Below are 20,775 nucleotides of genomic sequence, written 5' to 3' on the forward strand. Positions count from 1 at the left end.
TGAAACATATATTATAATTTAATGAAAAAAACATGTTGATGTTAAACCACAATTTGTCTGAAAAACAAAAAATTGAATATAATATAAGTAGACTTTTATAATTATGCAAAAGATATAACGTACATGGAAAAGTTGATATTATTGCAAAAATTAAAGAAGGGAAGTCAATAAATGGTTGAAGAGAATGTTGGTGCTGATTTCTCTATGGAAGACTTTCCGATCGCCTGGTTTTTGGAGTATTATTCAGATGTGGCATTAACTCAGTACAGTGAGGCCTCGACAGACAGTGTAAACGCGGATAATTGTTAACACGGAAACAGATGTGGGAAATACTGACTCTAATTTCTAACTGTTTACTTTGAAACGTATTTTCTACGAAAAACACATAAAATTTCTGGTAGCTTTTTTCTTCCTGTGTCACGAGCGAAACAATGACGAGATGAAGTCGCTAGGAGCATGCGTCACACTGTCCACAGGTATAAATAAATGGAAATGTCGTGTGGCTAGGGCCTCCCGTCGGGTAGACCGTTCGCCTGGTGCAGGTCTTTCGATTTGACGCCACTTCGGCGACCTGCGTGTCGATGGGGATGAAATGATGATGATTAGGACAACACAACACCCAGTCCCTGAGCGGAGAAAATTTCCGACCCAGCCGAGAATCGGACCCGGGCCCTTAGGATTGGCAGTCTGTCGCGCTGACCACTCAGCTACTCAGCTACCACAGGTAACAGGCCACTATTGAAGCGGTTGCTTCTCTACCAGAAGTTTCTCAGGTGCCACTCTCACTATCCTGTTCTTCATCTTCCATACAATCTTCTGAGTAAAACACCGCAGTGATTTAATTAGTCTCTAAGCACGATGGTACAGAAACAAACAAACAAATGCAAAAAAGTCACATTCAAACATTAAAAATGCTTTTCTTAGAACAATCAAAGAATTTTGCCAAAGAAAGCATAGAAATTCAGATATTAAGCTCAAGTCGTCCGTTAGTAAACTAATAAATGGAGACACACACGAAATTAGAATGCCCTCACACTATAAGAAGAAGCAATGACAGACTCGGAAATTGTTTTTGTGTCTTCAAGAAGGAAGTGGAAACCACAGCGTTAGAGACACTTAAGTTGCATCCACAGCACATGTGACCTGTAACAGGAAGACCTATTCATTGGCAAAAGATTCCGAATTATTTCTCCATCCGGATTTCCGGGAGGGGACTGTCAAGAAGGTGACCAAGACAAAAAGAATGAATAAGCAAAGGAAGAATAATATTATACGAGTCGGAGAGTGGAATGTCAGAAGTCCGAAGTCTTTTTCTCCTACTGTTCTTTCTGTCGAAGAAACAATGGCATAAATAAAAGATGGGTTCAGGAATGCAATCAAATTAAGGGTAAAAAGATATCAGTGATAAGACTGCTGATGAAAGTGCTATACTCAAGGAAAGCGAAGGAGAATTACAGACACACAAATGGAATGAACGGGCTACTGAGCAGAGAACAAGAACTGAGAGTAAACCGATGAAAGACAAAAGTAATGAGAGCTAGCAGAGGTTAGTGAAAAATTTACCATCCAAACTGAGGACCGCGAAGAAGGCGAAGTGGAGGAATTCTGTTACCTAGGAATCAAAATAACACATGACGGTCGATGCAAAGAGGGCATAAAAAACATACTAGCGCAGGCGAAGAGTGCATTCCTGCCCAAAAGAAGTCTGCTAATATTAAACGATACCTTAATTTGAGAAAGAGAATTCTGAGGATGCACGTCTGCAGCACAGCATTGCATGATAGTGAATCACAGACTGTGAGGAAACAAGAAAATAAGAGAATTGGAAGCATTTAACGTGTGGTGCTATAGAAGGATGTTGAAGGTTAGGTGGGCCGATAAGATAAGAAATGAGGCAATTCCCCACTGAATCGGCGAGGAAAATAATATGGGGGAAACATAAACAAGAAGGAGGAAATCGATATTTGTGGTAAGGACTATGGCACCAAACTGCTCAGGTCATCGGTCCCTAGGCTTACGCGCGAACCGTGACAAAACGTCCAAGACCGCACGGCTACCCCGCGCGGCCAAGAAGAAGGGACGTGATGATAGGGCATGTGCTGAGACATCCATAGTACTGGAGGAAGCTGTAGAGAGAAAGAGAGATTCGAATACATCGAACAAATAATTCAGGAAGTAGGGTGCACGCAGTACTCTTAAATGAAGAGGTTGGGGCAAGGAAGGATTTCGTTGTGGGCTGCATTTAACCAGTTGTATCGTTGAGTAACCCTCCCCCTACAATAAATAAATAAATAAATAAATATATACTCTTGCCAGTATTTCTGCACATGTTTTGTCGTTATCAGGCTCCATATGGCACGGGATCAAGAAGGCGGTCGGCGCGGCCCACAGCCACACGGACGAGAAAGCAGACGAGCACAAGAGCCAGTTCTCGGCCCTCATCCGCGAACTGAGGACGTCGCTGAGGAACGAAAATGCCCTCCTGACTCTCAGCGTCATCCCATACATCAATCAGTCGGTGAGTATTAGGCGCTTTCTTTTTAGATGCCATAATTAGGAATTTTGAATTATATTGTGTTTTTAACGCTCCCATTACAGGGGAGGTGCATCTACCCTGATACTTAAATCACGGACATCGGTCAAATTTTATAAATGTTTCAAAATACTGAAACACGTGATAACACCCACAGAAGTAGGTATTTTAGTATATTACTAAAAATAGAGATTTTTTACTTATATTATAAAGATAAGAATATAAAAATTCCAATCCCAAAGAAAGCAGGTGTTGACAGATGTGAAAATTACCGAACTATCAGTTTAATAAGTCACAGCTGCAAAATACTAACGCGAATTATTTGCAGACGAATGGAAAAACTGATAGAAGCCGACCTCGGGGAAGATCAGTTTGGATTCCGTAGAAATGTTGGAACACGTGAGGCAATACTGACCCTACGACTTATCCTATAAGAAAGATTAAGGAAAGGGAAACCTACGTTTCTAGCATTTCTAGACTTAGACAAAGCTTTTACAATGTTGACTGGAATACTCTCTTTCAAATTCTAAAGGTGGTAAGGGTAAAATACAGGGAGCGAAAGGCTATTTACAATTTGTACAGAAACCAGATGGCAGTTATAAGAGTGGAGGGACATGAAAGGGAAGCAGTGGTTGGGAAGGGAATGAGACAGGGTTGTAGTCTCTTGCCGATGTTATTGAATCGTATATTGAGCAAGCAGTGAAGGAAACAAAACAAAAATTCGGGGTAGGTATTAAAATCCATGGAGAAGAAATAAAAACTTTGAGGTTCGCCGATGACATTGTAATTCTGTCAGAGACAGCAAAGGACTTGGAAGAGCAGTTGAACGGAATGGACAGTGTCTTGAAAGGAAGATATAAGATGAACATCAACAAAAGCAAAACGAGGATAATGGAATGTAGTCGAATTAAGTCGGGTGATGCTGAGGGAATTAGATTAGGAAATGAGACAAAGTAGTAAAGGCATTTTGCTATTTGGGGAGCAAAATAACTGATGATGGTAGAAGTAGAGACGATATAAAGTGTAGACTGGCAACGGCAAGGAAAGCGTTTCTGAAGAAGAGAAATTTGTTAACATCGAGTATAGATTTAACTGTCAGGAAGTCGTTTCTGAAAGTATTTGTATGGAGTGTAGCCATATCTGGAAGTGAAACATGGACGATAAATAGTTTGGACAAGAAGAGAATAGAAGCTTTTGAAATGTGGCGCTACAGAAGAATGCTCAAGATTAGATAGGTAGATCACATAACTAATGTGGAAGTACTGAATAGAATAGGGGAGAACAGAAGTTTGTGTCACAACTTGACTAGAAGAGGGGATCGGTTGGTAGGACAAGTTCTGAGGCATCGAGGGATCACCAATTTAGTATTGGAGGGCAGCGTGGAGGGTAAAAATCGTAGAGGGAGACCAAGAGATGAATACACTAAGCAGATTCAGAAGGATGTAGGTTGCGGTAGGTACTGGGAGATGAAGAAGCTTGCACAGGATAGAGTAGCATGGAGAGCTGCATCAAACCAGTCTCAGGACTGAAGACCACAACAACAACAACAACAACATTATAAAGATGCGTTTTTCTTCAAAAGGTTACCGTAGTTTTGGAAAAAAACAGTGAAATACGGCATGCTAATATTAGGAATGAACCTAAGACACGTACAGAAAGTCCGTCATCACGTGCAGTTTCACCGCCGTTATGCGAGTTTACATGGCAAGAAGCAGTATCTCCTCCGTGCATTTCGCACTGTTCTTTATACACCTCTAAGAATCAGACTGTTAGAGCACATTACGTCGCTCTGCTCCTACTTTCAGTAGCTTCCGAAAGTCGATAAAAAGTATTTTGTTTCTTGTAAAAGAACCACAATTGCTTTACCACTTATGTAAATGAAGAAATATTAATCATATCTTAAGGTACCTACTCTTTAATTAACTGTGATACGTGAAAACCATGTTTATGTATCGCGAACCGTTCAGAATCGCAGGTTCTTATAATATATTGCACCCACGAATACGTAAACATACGAATCACCAGCAAAACTTGAAATTAATGGCACATATAATGAACATAGATGTCATTGAAGTATATGATTTGCAGATGGGTCAATCAAAAGCATTGTCGGCAACAAGCAACAAATGGTGGTGTCATCGTTAACTACGTACATTTAAATTGGTATTTATAATAACACTTCACTACGGTGATTCAAGGACGCATTTAAAGCGCGTTGCAGTCATGGCGTGCCATAATGCTTCAATTCGCCTCAGAATCTCATAGGTATTGCTGAACCATTTCAATATTGATGATACACTATGTGATCAAAAGTATCCGAACTCCCCCCAAAACATACGTTTTTCATATTAGGTGCATTAGACTGCCACTTGTTGCCGGGTATTCCATGTCAGCGATCTCAGTAGTCATTAGACATCCTGAGGGAGCAGAATGGGGCGCTCTGCGAGAATTCACGGACTTCGAACGTGGACAGGTGATTGGGTGTCACTTGTGACATACGTCTGTACGCGAGATTTCCACACTGCTAAACATTCCTAGGTCCACTGTTTCCGATGTGATAGTGAAGTAGAAACGTGAAGGGACACGTACAGCACAAAAGCGTACGGGCCAACCTCGTCTGTTGACTGACAGAGACCGCCGACAGTTGAAGAGGATCGTAATGTGTAATAGGCAGACCATCACACAGGAATTCCAAACTGCATCAGGATCCACTGCAAGTACTATGACGGTTATACGGGAGGTGAGAAAACTTGGATTTCTGGTAGAGCGGTTGCTCCTAAGCCACACATCACGCCAGTAAATGCCAAACGACGCCTCGCTTGGTGTAAGGAGCGTAAACATAGCACGACTGAACAGTGGAAAAATGTTGTGTGGAGTACGAATCACGGTACACGATGTGGCGATCCGATGGCAGGGTGTGGGTATGGCGTATGCCCGGTAACGTCATCTGCCAGAATGTGTAGTGCCAACAGTAAATCTCCGAAGCGGCGGTGTGTTTTTCAGGGAGGGGGCTTGTTGTTTTGCGTGGAACTATCACAGCACAGGCCTACATTGATGTTTTAAGCACTGTCTTACTTCCCACTGTTGAAGGGCAGTTCGGGGATGGCGATTGCGTTTTCAACACGATAGAGTACCTTTCCGTAATGCAACGCCTGTGGCTGAGTGGTTACACGACAATAACATCCCTGTAATGGACTGCCCTGCACAGAGTCCTTACCTGAATCGTACAGAACAACTTTGTGATATTTTGGAACGCCGACTTCGTGCCAGGCCACCACTTACATTATGCTTTTGCACAGGTCAGACTTTAAAATCCTCCAAAATGTATACAAGTCGTCGTCAAAACTAAGCATTTTCACTTTAGGAATACAATAACATCAGACGAGCGCGAAGCCCTGTGCAACGCGAAATAAAGTAAATTACTTGAATTGTATACAGTGTTAACCTCCTTCACGTTTTTGTATTCTTATATCTTTTGCGGTACGACTTGATAATGGTCCTGCCGAAATTGCAACTGTGAAATAAATAATTTGCACGGTCAACGACAAATATGATGTCCTGTAAAAAATACCCACAAACAACATTAAAAGCTCTCATCGATGATGATCCAAGCAGAACATGAGATCATCCATGCACTCTCATGATCTATAACCAATTATGTAGAATAAATTTCTTTTATTTAACTTCTATGGCCACAAACTTTAGGTCCTCAGACTACGAGTTTCGGTCAGCAATGACCATCTTCAGATCTCACGATGTGACTATTGCCCCAGTATATTAGGACATATTTTCTATAAAACAGATTTCAAGATTGTCGTTGCTGACCGAAACCGGTAGTCTGAGGACTTACAGGTTTGTGACTATAGAGGAGAAATGAAAGAAATGTATTTTACATTTTCGGGTCGCTGTTCCATTCGCAATGTTGCAGCTTGTGAAACCAATTATGTTGGCCGACTGAGATTGACACAGAGCAGTCACTCACTTTTTGAACTCACCATACATTTTGCAAGCAGCATTCCTCTGAAGCCAATAGATAGCAAGCAAGCGATAGTACTACTTTAGTACAGCATTCGATAAACAAATCTAGAGAAAATTGGAAAAGGAAGCCAGGCTTTAGCACTAAGGTCGCGGGTTCGAATCATGGTCGGACCATTGAATATTTCAGTCTGCCTTTAACCTAACCTTCACCCCTCAATGATGTGAATGTATGCCAGGGACGACACATCGTTCAGATTCCTCGTTAAACTGTGGGTGCCCGTCCCCTGGTAGTACCACTGGGGCAGGTTCTTTCTTCTTCTTTTTAGTGTTCAACCCTGAGGTTGGTTTGCAGCAGAGCGCCATTCCTCTCTTCTGTCTGCTTTCCTCTTCATTTCCACATACGTGTTACATCCACCATCATTCATGATCTGTTGCTTGTGTGATATCCTTCGTCGCCCCCGCCGATTCCTTCCCTCAGTAGCTCCTTTTGCTATTGTTCCAATGACATTGTTGTGTCTTATGATGTGCTCTACAAGTTTGTCTCTTCTTGTTTGGATGTGCCTCCACAGAGATCTGGTTTCCTGCACTCTCCTAAGCACATTTGCTGCTTAGTCTCTCCAGCTGATCTTCGTCATCCTTGTATAGCATCTATAGCACCACCATTTCCAGGGCCCCTAGCCGTCTTCTCTCTTCTCTTCCCCTTGTCCAAGTGTCACATCCGTATAGGGCCACACTCCAAACGAAAGCTTTCATGATACGTTTCCTTATTTTCAGACTGATGTTCTTGCTGGTAAGTTCCTTCTCAGATTAAATGAAAATTTGGCCTGTTGTATTCTGCTCACAATTTCTTTCCGGCTTCTACCATCCTTTGTGATTTTGCTTCCCAGGTAGGTAAATTCCTCTATCACTTCCACTTCCTCGCTTCCAATTCACGTTCTCAGAGGTTCATATTCTGCTTCAGAGCTGCATACCATCACTTTAGTCTTTTTCTTCTTTATTCTCATTCCATACTGATTGCATAGAATCCTTTCCATTGTTCTGAGGACTTCATCTAGATCTTCTTTTGTCTCCGTGACTATAACAACATCATGTGCATAACATAGCATGTCTATCTTCTGTCTACCAATTTTGATCCTCACCTCATTAGTTCCTCGAACTTGGTCTGTAGCTTCCTGGATGTAAGCACTGAATATAAGAGGGCAGAGAGCACGTCCTTGTCTTACCCCTTTTCCAATATTCGCTTCTTTTCTTGGTGACAGTTCCTAATCGCTTCCGCCACATTCTTGTGGAAACTGAGCATCACGCGGATGTCTTTGTACTTCATTCCACTGTTCCTCAGCACTCTGAACACCTCTTGCCAGATAACGTTATCAGGTCTTCAAAGGCAATATAAGTTGGTTTATTTTTCTGTAATTGCTTTTCGATAGGGAGTCTCAGCGCCAGAATCGCTTCTCTTGTTCCTAACCTCCTTCTGAAACCAAACTGATCTTCACTCAGCATATCCTCCACCTTCTCTTCAATTCACTTCAGAATTATTTTTACGAGAATTTTTGATTCATGTGAGAGTAGGCTGAAAGTTCGGTACTGTTCACATTTTGTAGTTGCTGCCTCCTTTGGTATAGGAACAATGATGCATTTCTGGATGTCTGTCGGTATCTCTCATGTGTTGTAGATGGACCTAATAAGTTCAAGCAGCATCATTTTCATGCTGTCACTAGTGTACTTTATTAGTTTTGCAAGGATGTCATCAATGCCCATTGCTTTGTTGTCCCGTAGTTCTTTTAGAGCTTTGTCAAATTCTTCTTGCAGAATGCCATTTCCCCCGTCATCTTGGTCTACTTGCTTTTCTCTTTATATTACTTCCCCGGAGCCGCGCGGAGTGGCCGCGCGGTTTGAGGTGTCGTGTCACGGACTGCGCGGCCCCTCCCGCCGGACGTCCGAGTCCTTCCTCGGGCATGGCTGTGTGCGTTGTTCTTAGCATAAGTTAGTTTAAGTGGTGTGTAAGTCTAGGAACCGATGACCTAAGCAGTTTGGTACCTTGGGAATTCACACACATTTGAACATTTGAACTTCTTCGGAAAGCGGTGTTCCGGCGTACAACTCCTCAATGTATTCCAGGTTAGGGACACGGAAGTCGCTGAAGTGGTGTCCAACTGAAAACTTGCACCAAGCTGTTGAGCCACACGGAACTATCTTTAGGAATGATGCCCTCTGCAGTTGCAGTATTTCGCCGTTTGCCTAACGCTGAGATCGCTGGTGTTGCAGCTGTACTACGACCCGACGGCGCTGAACCAGCAGATCGACCAGCTGCACGTGCTGGCCTTCGACTACCGCAACCCGGAGCGTGACCCCAAGGAGGCCGACTACCCTGCGCCGCTCTACCCAGCCGGACAGAGGGACTCTGACCTCTCGGTCGACGGAAACATCCGCTGGTTCCTCGAGAACTCATTCCCAGGTCAGTACGCCCGCTGCTGCTGCTCCGGATCGGAAGCGAACAAGATCTTACTATACACTTTCTATTCAGTTCATATTACTACCGACGTACTGTCCAAGAGCGACCAAAACAGAAAACAAAAAATGCTTTAGTCTGTTGTTCCACGTTTATTTTGTCCAATGGCTACAGGTTCCCGTACCAAGTACCATCATGAGGCTATTCTATGATCAAAAAACCAAAGTATGTAATTAAAATATTCTATAAGAAACAGTTTCAATTTTTTTCTCTGATAGCTAACTTCTGTATGTATTATAAAAATGGATGTATGTATGCGTTTTCCACATCTTCTCCTAAACCATTGGGTCAAATTCGATCAAACCTGGTACACATACCACTTACTGTCTGGGAAGAACTGCTGCCGGCCGATGGTGGCCAAGCGGTTCTAGGCGCTTCAGTCTGGAACCGCGCGACCGCTACGGTCGCAGGTTCGAATCCTGCCTCGGGCATGGATGTGTGTGATGTCCTTAGGTTAGTTAGGTTTATGTAGTTCTAAGTTCTAGGGGACTGATGACCTCAGATGTTAAGTCCCATAGTGCTGTTCTCGTGTGTTCTCGTATTATGACGTTCTTAGATAATACAAATCTCCTTCATCATAACCAACATGGATTCCGCAAACAGAGATCATGTGAAACTCAGCTCGCCCTATTTGCCCAAGAAATTCACAGTGCCGTAGACACTGGCGAGCAGATTGATGCCGTATTCCTGGACTTCAGGAAGGCATTTGATACGGTTCCGCACTTACGTTTAGTGAAAAAAATACGAGCTTACGGAATATCGGACCAGGTTTGTGATTGGATTCAGGACTTCCTAGAAGAAAGAACACAACATGTCATTCTTAACGGTTCAAAATCTGCAGATGTAGAGGTAATTTCGGGAGTACCGCAGGGAAGCGTGATAGGACCTTTATTGTTTACAATATACATAAATGACTTAGTTGACAACATCGGTAGCTCCGTGAGGCTATTTGCAGATGACACGGTTGTCTACAAGAAAGTAGCAACATCAGAAGACTCGTACGTACTCCAGGAGGACCTGCAGAGGATTAATGCATGGTGCGACAGCTGGCAGCTTTCCCTAAACGTAGATAAATGTAATATAATGCGCATACATAGGGGCAGAAATCCATTCCAGTACGATTATGCCATAGGTGGTAAATCATTGGAAGCGGTAACGACCGTAAAATACTTAGGAGTTACTATCCGGAGCGATCTGAAGTGGAATGATCACATAAAACAAATAGTGGGAAAAGCAGGCGCCAGGTTGAGATTCATAGGAAGAATTCTAAGAAAATGTGACTCAACGACGAAAGAAGTAGCTTACAAAACGCTTGTTCGTCCGATTCTTGAGTATTGCTCATCAGTATGGGACCCTTACCAGGTTGGATTAATAGAAGAGATAGACATGATCCAGCGAAAAGCAGCGCGATTCGTCATGGGGACATTTAGTCAGCGCGAGAGCGTTACGGAGATGCTGAACAAGCTCCAGTGGCGGACACTTCAAGAAAGTCGTTACGCAATACGGAGAGGTTTATTATCGAAATTACGAGAGAGCACATTCCGGGAAGAGATGGGCAACATATTACTACCGCCCACATATATCTCGCGTAATGATCACAACGAAAAGATCCGAGAAATTAGAGCAAATACGGAGACTTACAAGCAGTCGTTCTTTCCACGCACAATTCGTGAATGGAACAGGGAAGGGGGGATCAGATAGTGGTACAATAAGTACCCTCCGCCACACACCGTGAGGTGGCTCGCGGAGTATAGATGTAGATGTAGATGTAGATGTGCTCAGAGCCATTTTTTTGTCTGTGTGTTCGGCGGCGCGGCATCACGTTTCCTGCACACCATATCGCAGTTCACTAAAGCCCCACGGCCGTGATGACGGTTCGTCAAATGCTACTTGTAGTTGTAAGACGCTACACCGATGGGTCTCTGTATTAGGAGAAGACCACAACACTAACCCATGCAACTATGTTGTTAATGTAGTAACATTCCGACATTAAAATCCAATGCTTATGTCCCTATCTCGATGGTACTGTGTAGCTGTTATCGATGAGAACAGACTACGTCCAAAATTTCCTCGTGCACCTGCAACTTAAAACTGCACGTCGAGTGCATTTACACATCATGGTAGTTGAAAAATCAGCCCTTATCATCTTACCTCTGCGTATCAGGGGTAAGGAGCTCCCTGCAGCTTCAGGTTGCACTTTATACCATACGTTAGTTATCACAGAGCATTTTATGATTGTAGGCGGGCCTGATGATGGTGTTTGGTACCGTGACCGATAGTCATTAGACAAAGTAAAAGTACAAAATAATTTTTGTGTGCTAGTTGTTTGGAATTAATGGATGGAAGATCCCGAGAGATTGTTCTGCATCCTACTTACAAAGGATTTCTTACCTCGCATACAATGCAAGCTTGCCTTTGCGAATTGTGAGTGTGGCACCTTTGCGAATTGTGAGTGTGGCTTCTTAAATGTAAATATCCAATGTATGAGACTGTAATTAGCGGGGTTGCGATGTAGAGTTTAGTGTCCTGTTTGACGAGAGAGAGAGAGAGAGAGAGGGAGAGAGAGGGAGAGAGAGAGAGAGAGAGAGAGAGAGAGAGAGAGACAGAAAAAGAAGAGGTTGAAATCCGATACCGAAATTCTTGTTGAATAACACTTAGGGGGCTGCTGAGCCTAACGATGTATTATGTGGACTGATCACCGTCAGCTGTGTCTCATGCCCTCACTACACGAGATACTGCGAAGATGTTTGGCCTCTAACGTAAGACGTTGGCTCAAAGTGTAGTTATCATTAACTGTACCGCGTCCATCTTTCCAAGTCTTACAAGGAAAACATTGGCGATTAAAATTTCTTCCACCACCAGTATCCGAGCCAGCTGCCTCCGAGTCGATCGCCACTGCGCTGGCGAGCGGATGCGGAAGTGGAGACGATAGTCTGAGACAGTATTCTCCGAGAAGAAACGCATCAGTCTGTTATACTCATCGATTCAGTACGGCAGCTTCTTCTGGGGAATCAGGGGTCATAAGAGTTACTCGGTTATGAATCTGTGTTCGTTTGTGATTACTTACACGCGGGGTTGGATAACTCATTTCTAGCAACTTGTCTTTCAGTCATGTAACATTCCATAATCTGAATATCTGGAAATTCATTATTTTCCACTAAAGAAGATAACAAAGCTGCTACAATTACTGCACGGAAAGCCATCGAGAAAGGTATCCCAACGTCTTATGGAACCGAAAATCGACCTAGTGGAACAGCTGGGCTTTGGCAGCGTCCTAGGAAAGTCAGCTACTATTACAGACTAACGGATCGAAATTGTTTTTATGAAAAGCGTAACACTTCACCCAGAATTTATGCCTTCACATAAAAAATCCGATACTGCACTTTGCGATGCCGCAACAGTTTACTCTTTCTTGATTCGATTTTAGGTTACCTGTAGTTGCATTTTTGTAAGATTCATTTGTTTACTAGTGTCACAATTAGTTTTTTTAAATAGAAATTTTATATTATCCAGCACGCAGTAATTATTGGCCTCTAGCGTGATGGTGCTCGAACTAGAGGAAGATCGTCGTAATTCTGATATTTCATCATCAATACTTATCCGGCAAGAGCAGGGAAACAACTACTGCCTACAGTTGCCGATCCCTACCCTTTGAATCAGTATTAAGTGCTAACTCCTTCGCGCAGCAGTTCTTCATGGTGTTGCGAGCGTCCAACTCCTACCTGCTGTACGATTATAAGCATTGCGAGCGCACAACTCCTACCTCCTGTACGATTAACGATGGAAGATTGGGCGGATGTGTCCTGTGCTAGGGACATCTCTCTTGGACTCAGCTAATTGAGGAAATCTTCGGAAAAAGGGAAATCTCAAGAAACTAACATTGAAGTTCAGTAATTATAAGGGGCACTCATAGAGAAAGAGACAGATAAAAAAGGAAGCAAACTATTTATTTATTATTACAAAAGTAATCGCCATAGCTGTTAATACATTTATTGCATTGTGAGACAAGACGGCCAACGCCTTTATGGAAAAATGTTTGCGGTATCCTATGGAACCGCGTTTGTATCCAGGCGCGCACCTCTTCATCCGAAACAATTCGACGGCCACGAATGTCTTTCTTCAGGGCCTAAAAAACGTGGAAATCGGATGGGAGGAGATCAGCACGGTATGGAGGATGTGTAAGGGCTTCCCACCTAAACTTCTCCAACGTAATCGAAACAACCTCGGCAACATGTGGGCGGGCATTATCCTCCAACAGAATGATACTGTCTGTCAATATTTCTGGGCGTTTGGCCTTTATGGCGCGTTCTGCGTTAGTTATGGCTCCCTCTTCGAGAAAGTTATTGAGCAACGAACCCTAGCAGTCACAGTCCATCATGACTTCTCCGGAGCTGGCATGCCTGTTGTTTCGGCTAGCTGCAGAAGTTTCGGTGGGAAATCCTGACGCATTCTCCATACAGTCCCGATTTCTCCCCATACGGTTTCCATATTTTTGAAGCCAAGAAGAGAGATATCCGTGGCCGTCGGTTTGCTTCGGATGAAGAGGTGCAGCCCTGGGTACAGTCTTGGTTCCATAGACAACCACAAACGTTTTTCCATGAAAGCTCTGACCGTCTAGTCTCCCAGTGGGACAAACGTATTAACAATTGTCGCGATTATTTATGAAATAATAAACAGTTTACTTACTTGTTTCCATCTTTGTCATTTTCATTAGGACGTCCCATGTACGTATGCTCTGTCGTTGAGTATAAGCAACCATACAAGAAATTCTTAGATGGGGAAGAGGAACAGCACAAAAAAATAGTGTCATACGAAGGATATAGTACTGCCAGTGGTTAACTGTGGTGAGGTGAGACGCGAAAAAGCGAACCTCTACATCACTGTTTGGAAATCGACGGTCACAGGTTCTGTGCACCTAAGACTGGAGTCAAGGTAATAGCTTATTACAAAAATATAAAAAAATTAAAAAAGTTAGGTTTTACAGGCTTGCATATTTCTTCTTCACCTCACCATGAAGCGGGAAACTTTGGGACATGTAAAACTTTGAACATAGCTGCTAAGGTTCAGTGACCGTGTCAGGATTATATTAGAACAAATAAGCCCTCGGCCACAAATATTAAGTCAAAATTGACCAGTTTCGACGCTACTATGAGCGTCGTCTTCAGAATTAAACTAACTGTTCTAAAACAAGTGTGTACCGACTGGAAAGAGATGCAGTACATTACAAGTCACATTCTAAAAAATCTAAGCCGGAAAGGCGACGTCACAAAAAGTTGTAAATAAGATAAAATGGCGAGTCGTGACAAATTTCACAGAGCATTACGGAGCTGCCTGCCGCGGTGGCCGAGCGGTTCTAGGTGCTTCAGTCCGGAACCGCGCGACTGCTACGGTCGCAGGTTCGAATCCTGCCTCGAGCATGGATGTGTGTGATGTCCTTAGGTTAGTTAGGTTTAAGTTGTTCTAAGTTCTAGGCGACTGATGACCTCAGATGTTAAGCCCCGTAGTGCTCAGAACCATTTGAACCATTACGGAGCTGTCTAAAGTGTTGTCGTGTCCTTTCGTGTGTCACCGCGAGTGATGATTCCTTGGGTTTCTTGGTATAAATAATAATAACAATAGTCGCCTGTGCGGCGTTGGTGGAGACGGGAGCTGGCTGTTACTTCCTCTTTGCCAGAGTGGGGACCCCTACTTGAATTCTTTTGCTCAGCGTCCCAGCTATACCAGATTACTGGTTTATGAGTTCACTCGAACGGAAGCTAGCAACAGAGTGCTTACAGCAAGCCTTGTCTAACTGTGTCACTGGAAACCTCTTCGCGACTAACAGAGGTCCATAGTTTAAGGTAGCGGCTGTTCTCAGCCGCACCGCCAGGGCCTAGTAGCTCATGGGAGAGAGAGGATTGAAATGGGTGGGACCTGCAACAAGAGCTTTTGTGTTTCTACTGTTTGTTCATCCGTATCAATTTTCCCTTCTCTCAGTTTCTCTCATATTAACGCTGCCAGCTGTAGGCGCAGATCAAGACAATATGTTGTGCAGCAAGATGAAGTAATACGAAGAAAAAGATTTTAAAGTGTCTCGTTTTCTTTTGCGTACAGCTAGCAAGCTGGTGCTCGGCATCCCGACGTTCGCCCGCACGTGGAAGCTGACGGAGGACAGCAAGGTGTCCGGCGCGCCGCCCATAGAGACGGACGGCCCCGGCGACCAGGACGCGATCGTGCAGACGCCGGGCCTGCTGGCCTACCAGTCGGTGTGCACCCTGCTGCCCAACCCCTCCAACAAGGACAAGCCGACGACGCTGCGCCGCGTCAACGACCCCTCCAACCGGCTCGGCTCCTACGGCTTCCGGCTGCCCTCCGGGGACGTCAACGGCCTGTGGGTGGGCTTCGAGGACCCGGACGTCGCCGCCTACAAGGCAGCCTACGCCAAGACCAAGAGTCTGGCCGGCATCGCCTTCTCCGACCTCACCCTGGACGATTACAACGGCATCTGCACTGGCGAGAAGTTCCCCATTGTTCGGGCTGGAACGCTGAAACTTCGTTCACCGTAGTTCGTAACAATTTCAGTATTCTCGCAACGAACACACATTTACATCCGTATTTTAAAATAATGTACTGATATGCTCTCATCAAATACGTTTCAAACAGAGCCAGTAATATTTTTTATTTTATTGCTCCACAGAGCACTCTACATCGAACGTGCTTTTCGAGCTCGTGGCACAAAACCAGATTTTATAATCACAGTGGAAGAATTACAATGAATACGAACGAAATTCACATTTTAACAGTGAGGTCTATGACTGTGCTACACAAAGCGATAGAAATAAAGATCTTCTTTCCAAACATAAAACCTTGTATTTTTCTTTTACATAACAGTTACTACCAGATCGTCCAGGTTCACACCTATACGAGACGCACGGTTTTCGACATACCACTCTTATTGTTTTCCACTAAGTTTCTTTACAGCCAGTTTTCTATCTGCAATAGTTTTTACATGTATTGGAGTAGAGTTTCTGCCTCTTGTTATCAATCATTCGGTATAAAAACTCTCGCAACACAACATTGCTTATACAGGATCACTCATAACTACCTCAAGGGTTTCAGAAGACGACTGTGCAAGGACTACAAGACATAGAGTAAACTAGCGCTTACCAGTGGATAGAGCATCTCTGCATATTTTTAACTCACGTTACTGGTGTTCGATATAGGCACCATCCGTGATGCGACGAACATCAATATGTGCGTGCAAAGGAGTGGCAGCTGCTCAGTTTGGAAATCTGGTCATTGTGTTGCCTATCTACAGGCACAAACACAATTTGTCTTCATATTTCGACATGTCTTCGCCCCAGTGCAACTAAGCTACTGCGCGTATTGCGAATCGAAACTGGGACATATGCTCTTTTCAATCATATGCGTCATTTTCCTGTAAGTCTTCTAATTTTTGTGCAGCCATCTTCTGAAACCACTGAGGTGCGTATGAAGAACAAAGTATATACTCATCAAGACACCGAATATACCAAAGAAAACCAATAAGAGTAAACAGATGTCCAGCATAATGCTAATTCTGCTTGATTAAGGTAGTCAAATAGAATTGGATTTCAAGACAGTGAAATCTGAAACACACATCTGCTGTTCTACTACACAGAGTATCTCAGCGGAACGAAGGAGAATAATATAATTCACACTGAGCCCAGGATGACATGTGGAAGTGAAAGCAAGAGATGCCATATCTATGGTTTGCTCATCATTGAAAGGAACAGTAGCTGATCGATGATCAACTGAGTTAACTGAAAGTATTAGTGCCGTCTGTAAGACTAAAATAAAGGATTACTAATTTAAGGAGATTTACAAGTACAGTTCTTAAACGAATCTGATAGAAGCAGTAATCGGCTCTTTCACTGAAATGGTGAATGTCTGTTCTGAGTGAGCTTTCAGGAGGCTTCATTTGGCATAAGGTTTGTTCATTACAAGCCAGCAGTAGAACAGACACACTTGATAAAAATTTACTTTTCCCTCTTTATTACATAAAGAAAATTTTGCTACGTGGCCTTCAAATTTCGGCCATCGAGAACTGCAGTTTGAAGAATACTCAGAGAGATTAAAGCTTTTCCTGCTCAGCTCCCCAGACCCTAGACGGGTTTTAGTTCTGCAATAGCTGTCAGGAGGTCATCAAAGAAACATTGGATTATGTTAAGTATCAAAATGTTTTCATAATGAAAAAAGCAAGTATACAAAATGACCAGGACGAACAAGATGTTTGACGTTATGAGTAATTCTTTCCATATTGTAAGTGCTGTACCATATTAAGAAAAGCTGTAAAAATGTCCACGATTATGCTTATCACGTTCAGTCAGACAACTCGAACGAAAATATAGAATTTTTTGCTAACAGAGAGACGATGACAGAAACAATAGAAGGTAACACTATTTCTGTTAGAGAGAATCGGAGAATTATAAAACACGGTTCACGTATGGCAGATATGCAAAGGATACACAAACAGACATCAAAAATTACCAGTCAGTCTCATTTCGCTAAATTTAGAAAAAGATAATGTCTTAAAGGACTCTTACAACCCTCCCCCGCCTCCCACCCCATGCAATAACAGAATGCTAAATTGATCACAATGCTGCTGTATTCGCCGAACGTTGTGCTTACCTCAGCGTCACTTAACAAGGGACAAGTATCTTACATGCCCTATAGTTCAGTACTTCTTGCGGATCCTCTGTCAGCACCACGAATATAACTAGATGTCGCCGGTTCGAGCTGAACCCAGCGCGTCGGTAATGACATCCATGTTTGCATTTTTCTGTTTGTCTTCGTTACTTTCTTATGTTTGTTGCTAGCCGTTAGTGTTCCGCTATTGTTCAAAAGCTTCTCCCGAATTCTGACACTGCTCTGTACCATTGTTACCATGATGACTGCATGAATTCGTCCGCAAAAATTTTTCTTTTGTACCACACGACATACAGTGACCCAGAATTCGTGTCCAAGAGCTGATTGTGTCTCAAGACAACAGGGCTAATATTGTGAACCGGTACTAAAGATATAGCGACTACAGGGCACATTTTACCTTGAATCCTAATGACGTAATGTGCGCGGTTCATTGGCCAAAGCTGCTACGAGCATTCTACTCTGAAACATCTTGACTAAAACTGACTGAATCTCCACTTGGTTGCTTCCAAAGTGGTGGAAGACAACACATGTACAATATGTAGCAGCAATTCCTGAACAACTACTAACAACGAAACGCAGCCAAACAATAGGGTTGGGCCGAAGTGGCCGTGCGGTTAAAGGCACTGCAGTCTGGAACCGCAAGACCGCTACGGTCGCAGGTTCGAATCCTGCCTTGGGCATGGATGTTTGTGATGTCCTTAGGTTAGTTAGGTTTAACTAGTTCTAAGTTCTAGGGGACTAATGACCTCAGCAGTTGAGTCCCATAGTGCTCAGAGCCATTTGAACCAATAGGGTTGGGAAGCAATCTCACCGTAGTTTTGTAACACTCCAATAGCAGAAAGTCCCTATAACCAACTCGAGTGGGCAGTGGCAATACATATGGTTGCGGCTGCTTTTGATCGTAGGGGCACCTTGACCTCTTTGCACCGAGTGGTGGCACCAGTTCTGTGGCGGTAGTGCCCTTCAGCATCGGTGTGGCTGCAGCTAGAACTTGAAACTAACGACCCTGGACTTTACAGATTTTCGCGCTCTTGTGAATATTGTGAATTAATTGACTGGCGAGCATTAAAACTGCTTGGCTCCACCATTCATTGCTCCTACACACAAGTAAGGCATCCGTGGTTTCAACTGGAAGAGGAAAATTGATTTTGATGCATAAATTGACTGATTTATACTTTTTAATTAATTTATTTAAAGGCCTGTAACGAGTATAACTGATTTCATGGTTACCTAAGCAATAGGAGGCCAAAATTTTTATTTAATTCAACTCTCGTTCTTTGTAAGAAGAACGGAGTTAACAGCTGCTGAGGCTTCTCCACGTGCCTTATGCGTTTCAGAATACTCTCCAGCTTACAGTCTCACTTCTGACTTCTCCGTGAAACTCTGTATTGCATGTATAATTCATTTCCAGAAGTCCGTAATAGACTTTTATATATTACAGTTAAATTTTCCTGCGAAGTATGTGACCCAGTAATGTAATGATACTATTCTGATAATACTGCTCATTCATGATAGCTTTAATGGCTTCTTGTAGGTGCACAAGTATTTCTTATATTCTTACTCGTACGCTGTTGGTCAAGTACCCTGTCGTTAATTTATTGGTAAAATGTAAATAGTGCATCTAAACACTTAAGTAGAATAAGTGTTTGTTGTCACTGTACGAATTGGTAACATTTTATACACTGAAGAGGAAATGATTTTCACATTCTGTTATTTCTTTTAAGAACCATGCACTGAAAATTTCCCTCTCTGATGTAAGGCACCGTATCCTCAGCCGGTTTCGCGGGAAGAAAGCAGTCACTAATTCGCTACTCTTACACTTGACTGCATAACTTAACTAAACATTCTGCAAAATTTCGCCGTCGTTTTCTTTCTATTGAGGTCTTACGTCGAAACAAGGATGCAAATATATGAGCGAGCACTAATATGTAGGCAAGGCATCAGTGTGGTATACGTGCCACCGAAGTGCGTGGCGTAAATACGGGAACGTGTTTTTTTTTTTTTTTTTTTTTTTTTTTTTTTTTTTTTTTTTTTTTATTGGCTGCCGAAGGGCAAACACCGATAGGCATTAATCGGATACTGAAGAATGTGTATGGAACAGCACGGCTGTCGGAAACCGCCGTTGTTGAATGATGCGCAACAGTGGGTGCTGCTGCTACCCACATCCTCATATCGCAAATTTCGTAACGCGGCAGTTAGGCAACACAAGTAGGAGACACTCGAGCACTCGCCCTATAGTCCTGATCTCCCCCATGCGATTATCGCGCCTTTGCTTCATTAAAAAAGGCCTTGATGGGTCGACAGTTCCTGTCGGACGATGATGTGTAGCAGGCAGTTACGGACTTCTTCACACAGCAGGACACGATGTTTTACCAAAAAGGTAACTTCAACCTGGTGCGTCGGTGAGGCGATTGCCTCAGTGCCCTCGGTGATTTTGCCTGATTGGCATGCAGACTTTTTATAGTACGACTCTCGAACGGAAACTTTTTGAACGTTCCTTATAAATTAGAGCATGGAGTTACGAATGCTGTATTTTCATATTATCCTTCCGCTCCCCAATCCATTACGCCATACGATCGTGGTAGGTAATTTTGTGACATCATTCTTTACTCCGAAACATGGAAACTTATTTTCAGTTTAAAAAATACGAGTTGTCAGAAAAAAACATGTAAGTATAATGGGATTTTCATTCTTAATTAATTCCAGTTAAACAGTTAAGCCTAAATAGGGCACCCTCAAGATTTTACAGCTTCGATGTCTCATATGTGCAAGTGTTATGTTGCTGTGATTCGAAGCTGTGTAGCCAGAGTAGTAACCAATCCTTAGCACACCAGGTACAGGTGATTACAGTGTACATCGCGTATCTTTTCTGTAGCAATGACTCACTTCCTTTTTCTGTCGTCACACCGTGAGCAGGTTATTATGTTGCCAAATGGTTCGAATTTCCTGCCCAATTTTTTTTCTGTGGAGGGCATATGGTTACTGCAGCTGAATGCAAAAGTTCGTAAAGCACTGAAAATCTTATAGCGCCCCAGCTACAGATCATGGACTTAAAGGGGACGTCAGACCGAATTTGTCCGATTACTTC

General features: G+C 43.1%; 1 protein-coding gene across 1 annotated transcript in view; it reads left to right on the top strand.

Moving 5' to 3' along the window:
• The window catches only part of LOC124600321 (chitinase-like protein Idgf4), a 49,683-nt gene extending 33,819 nt beyond the window's left edge, over positions 1-15,864 (top strand). The window contains exons 4-6 of the mRNA XM_047136151.1: positions 2,346-2,518; positions 8,777-8,966; positions 15,114-15,864. Of these exons, the coding sequence (XP_046992107.1) occupies positions 2,346-2,518; positions 8,777-8,966; positions 15,114-15,565 (815 nt within the window). The 3' untranslated portion in view covers positions 15,566-15,864. The remainder of the gene's footprint in view (positions 1-2,345; positions 2,519-8,776; positions 8,967-15,113) is intronic.
• Positions 15,865-20,775: the final 4,911 nt, after the last annotated feature.

Source organism: Schistocerca americana, chromosome 1 (genome assembly GCF_021461395.2).
Source record: "Schistocerca americana isolate TAMUIC-IGC-003095 chromosome 1, iqSchAmer2.1, whole genome shotgun sequence".
Classification (NCBI taxonomy): Eukaryota; Metazoa; Arthropoda; class Insecta; order Orthoptera; family Acrididae; genus Schistocerca; species Schistocerca americana.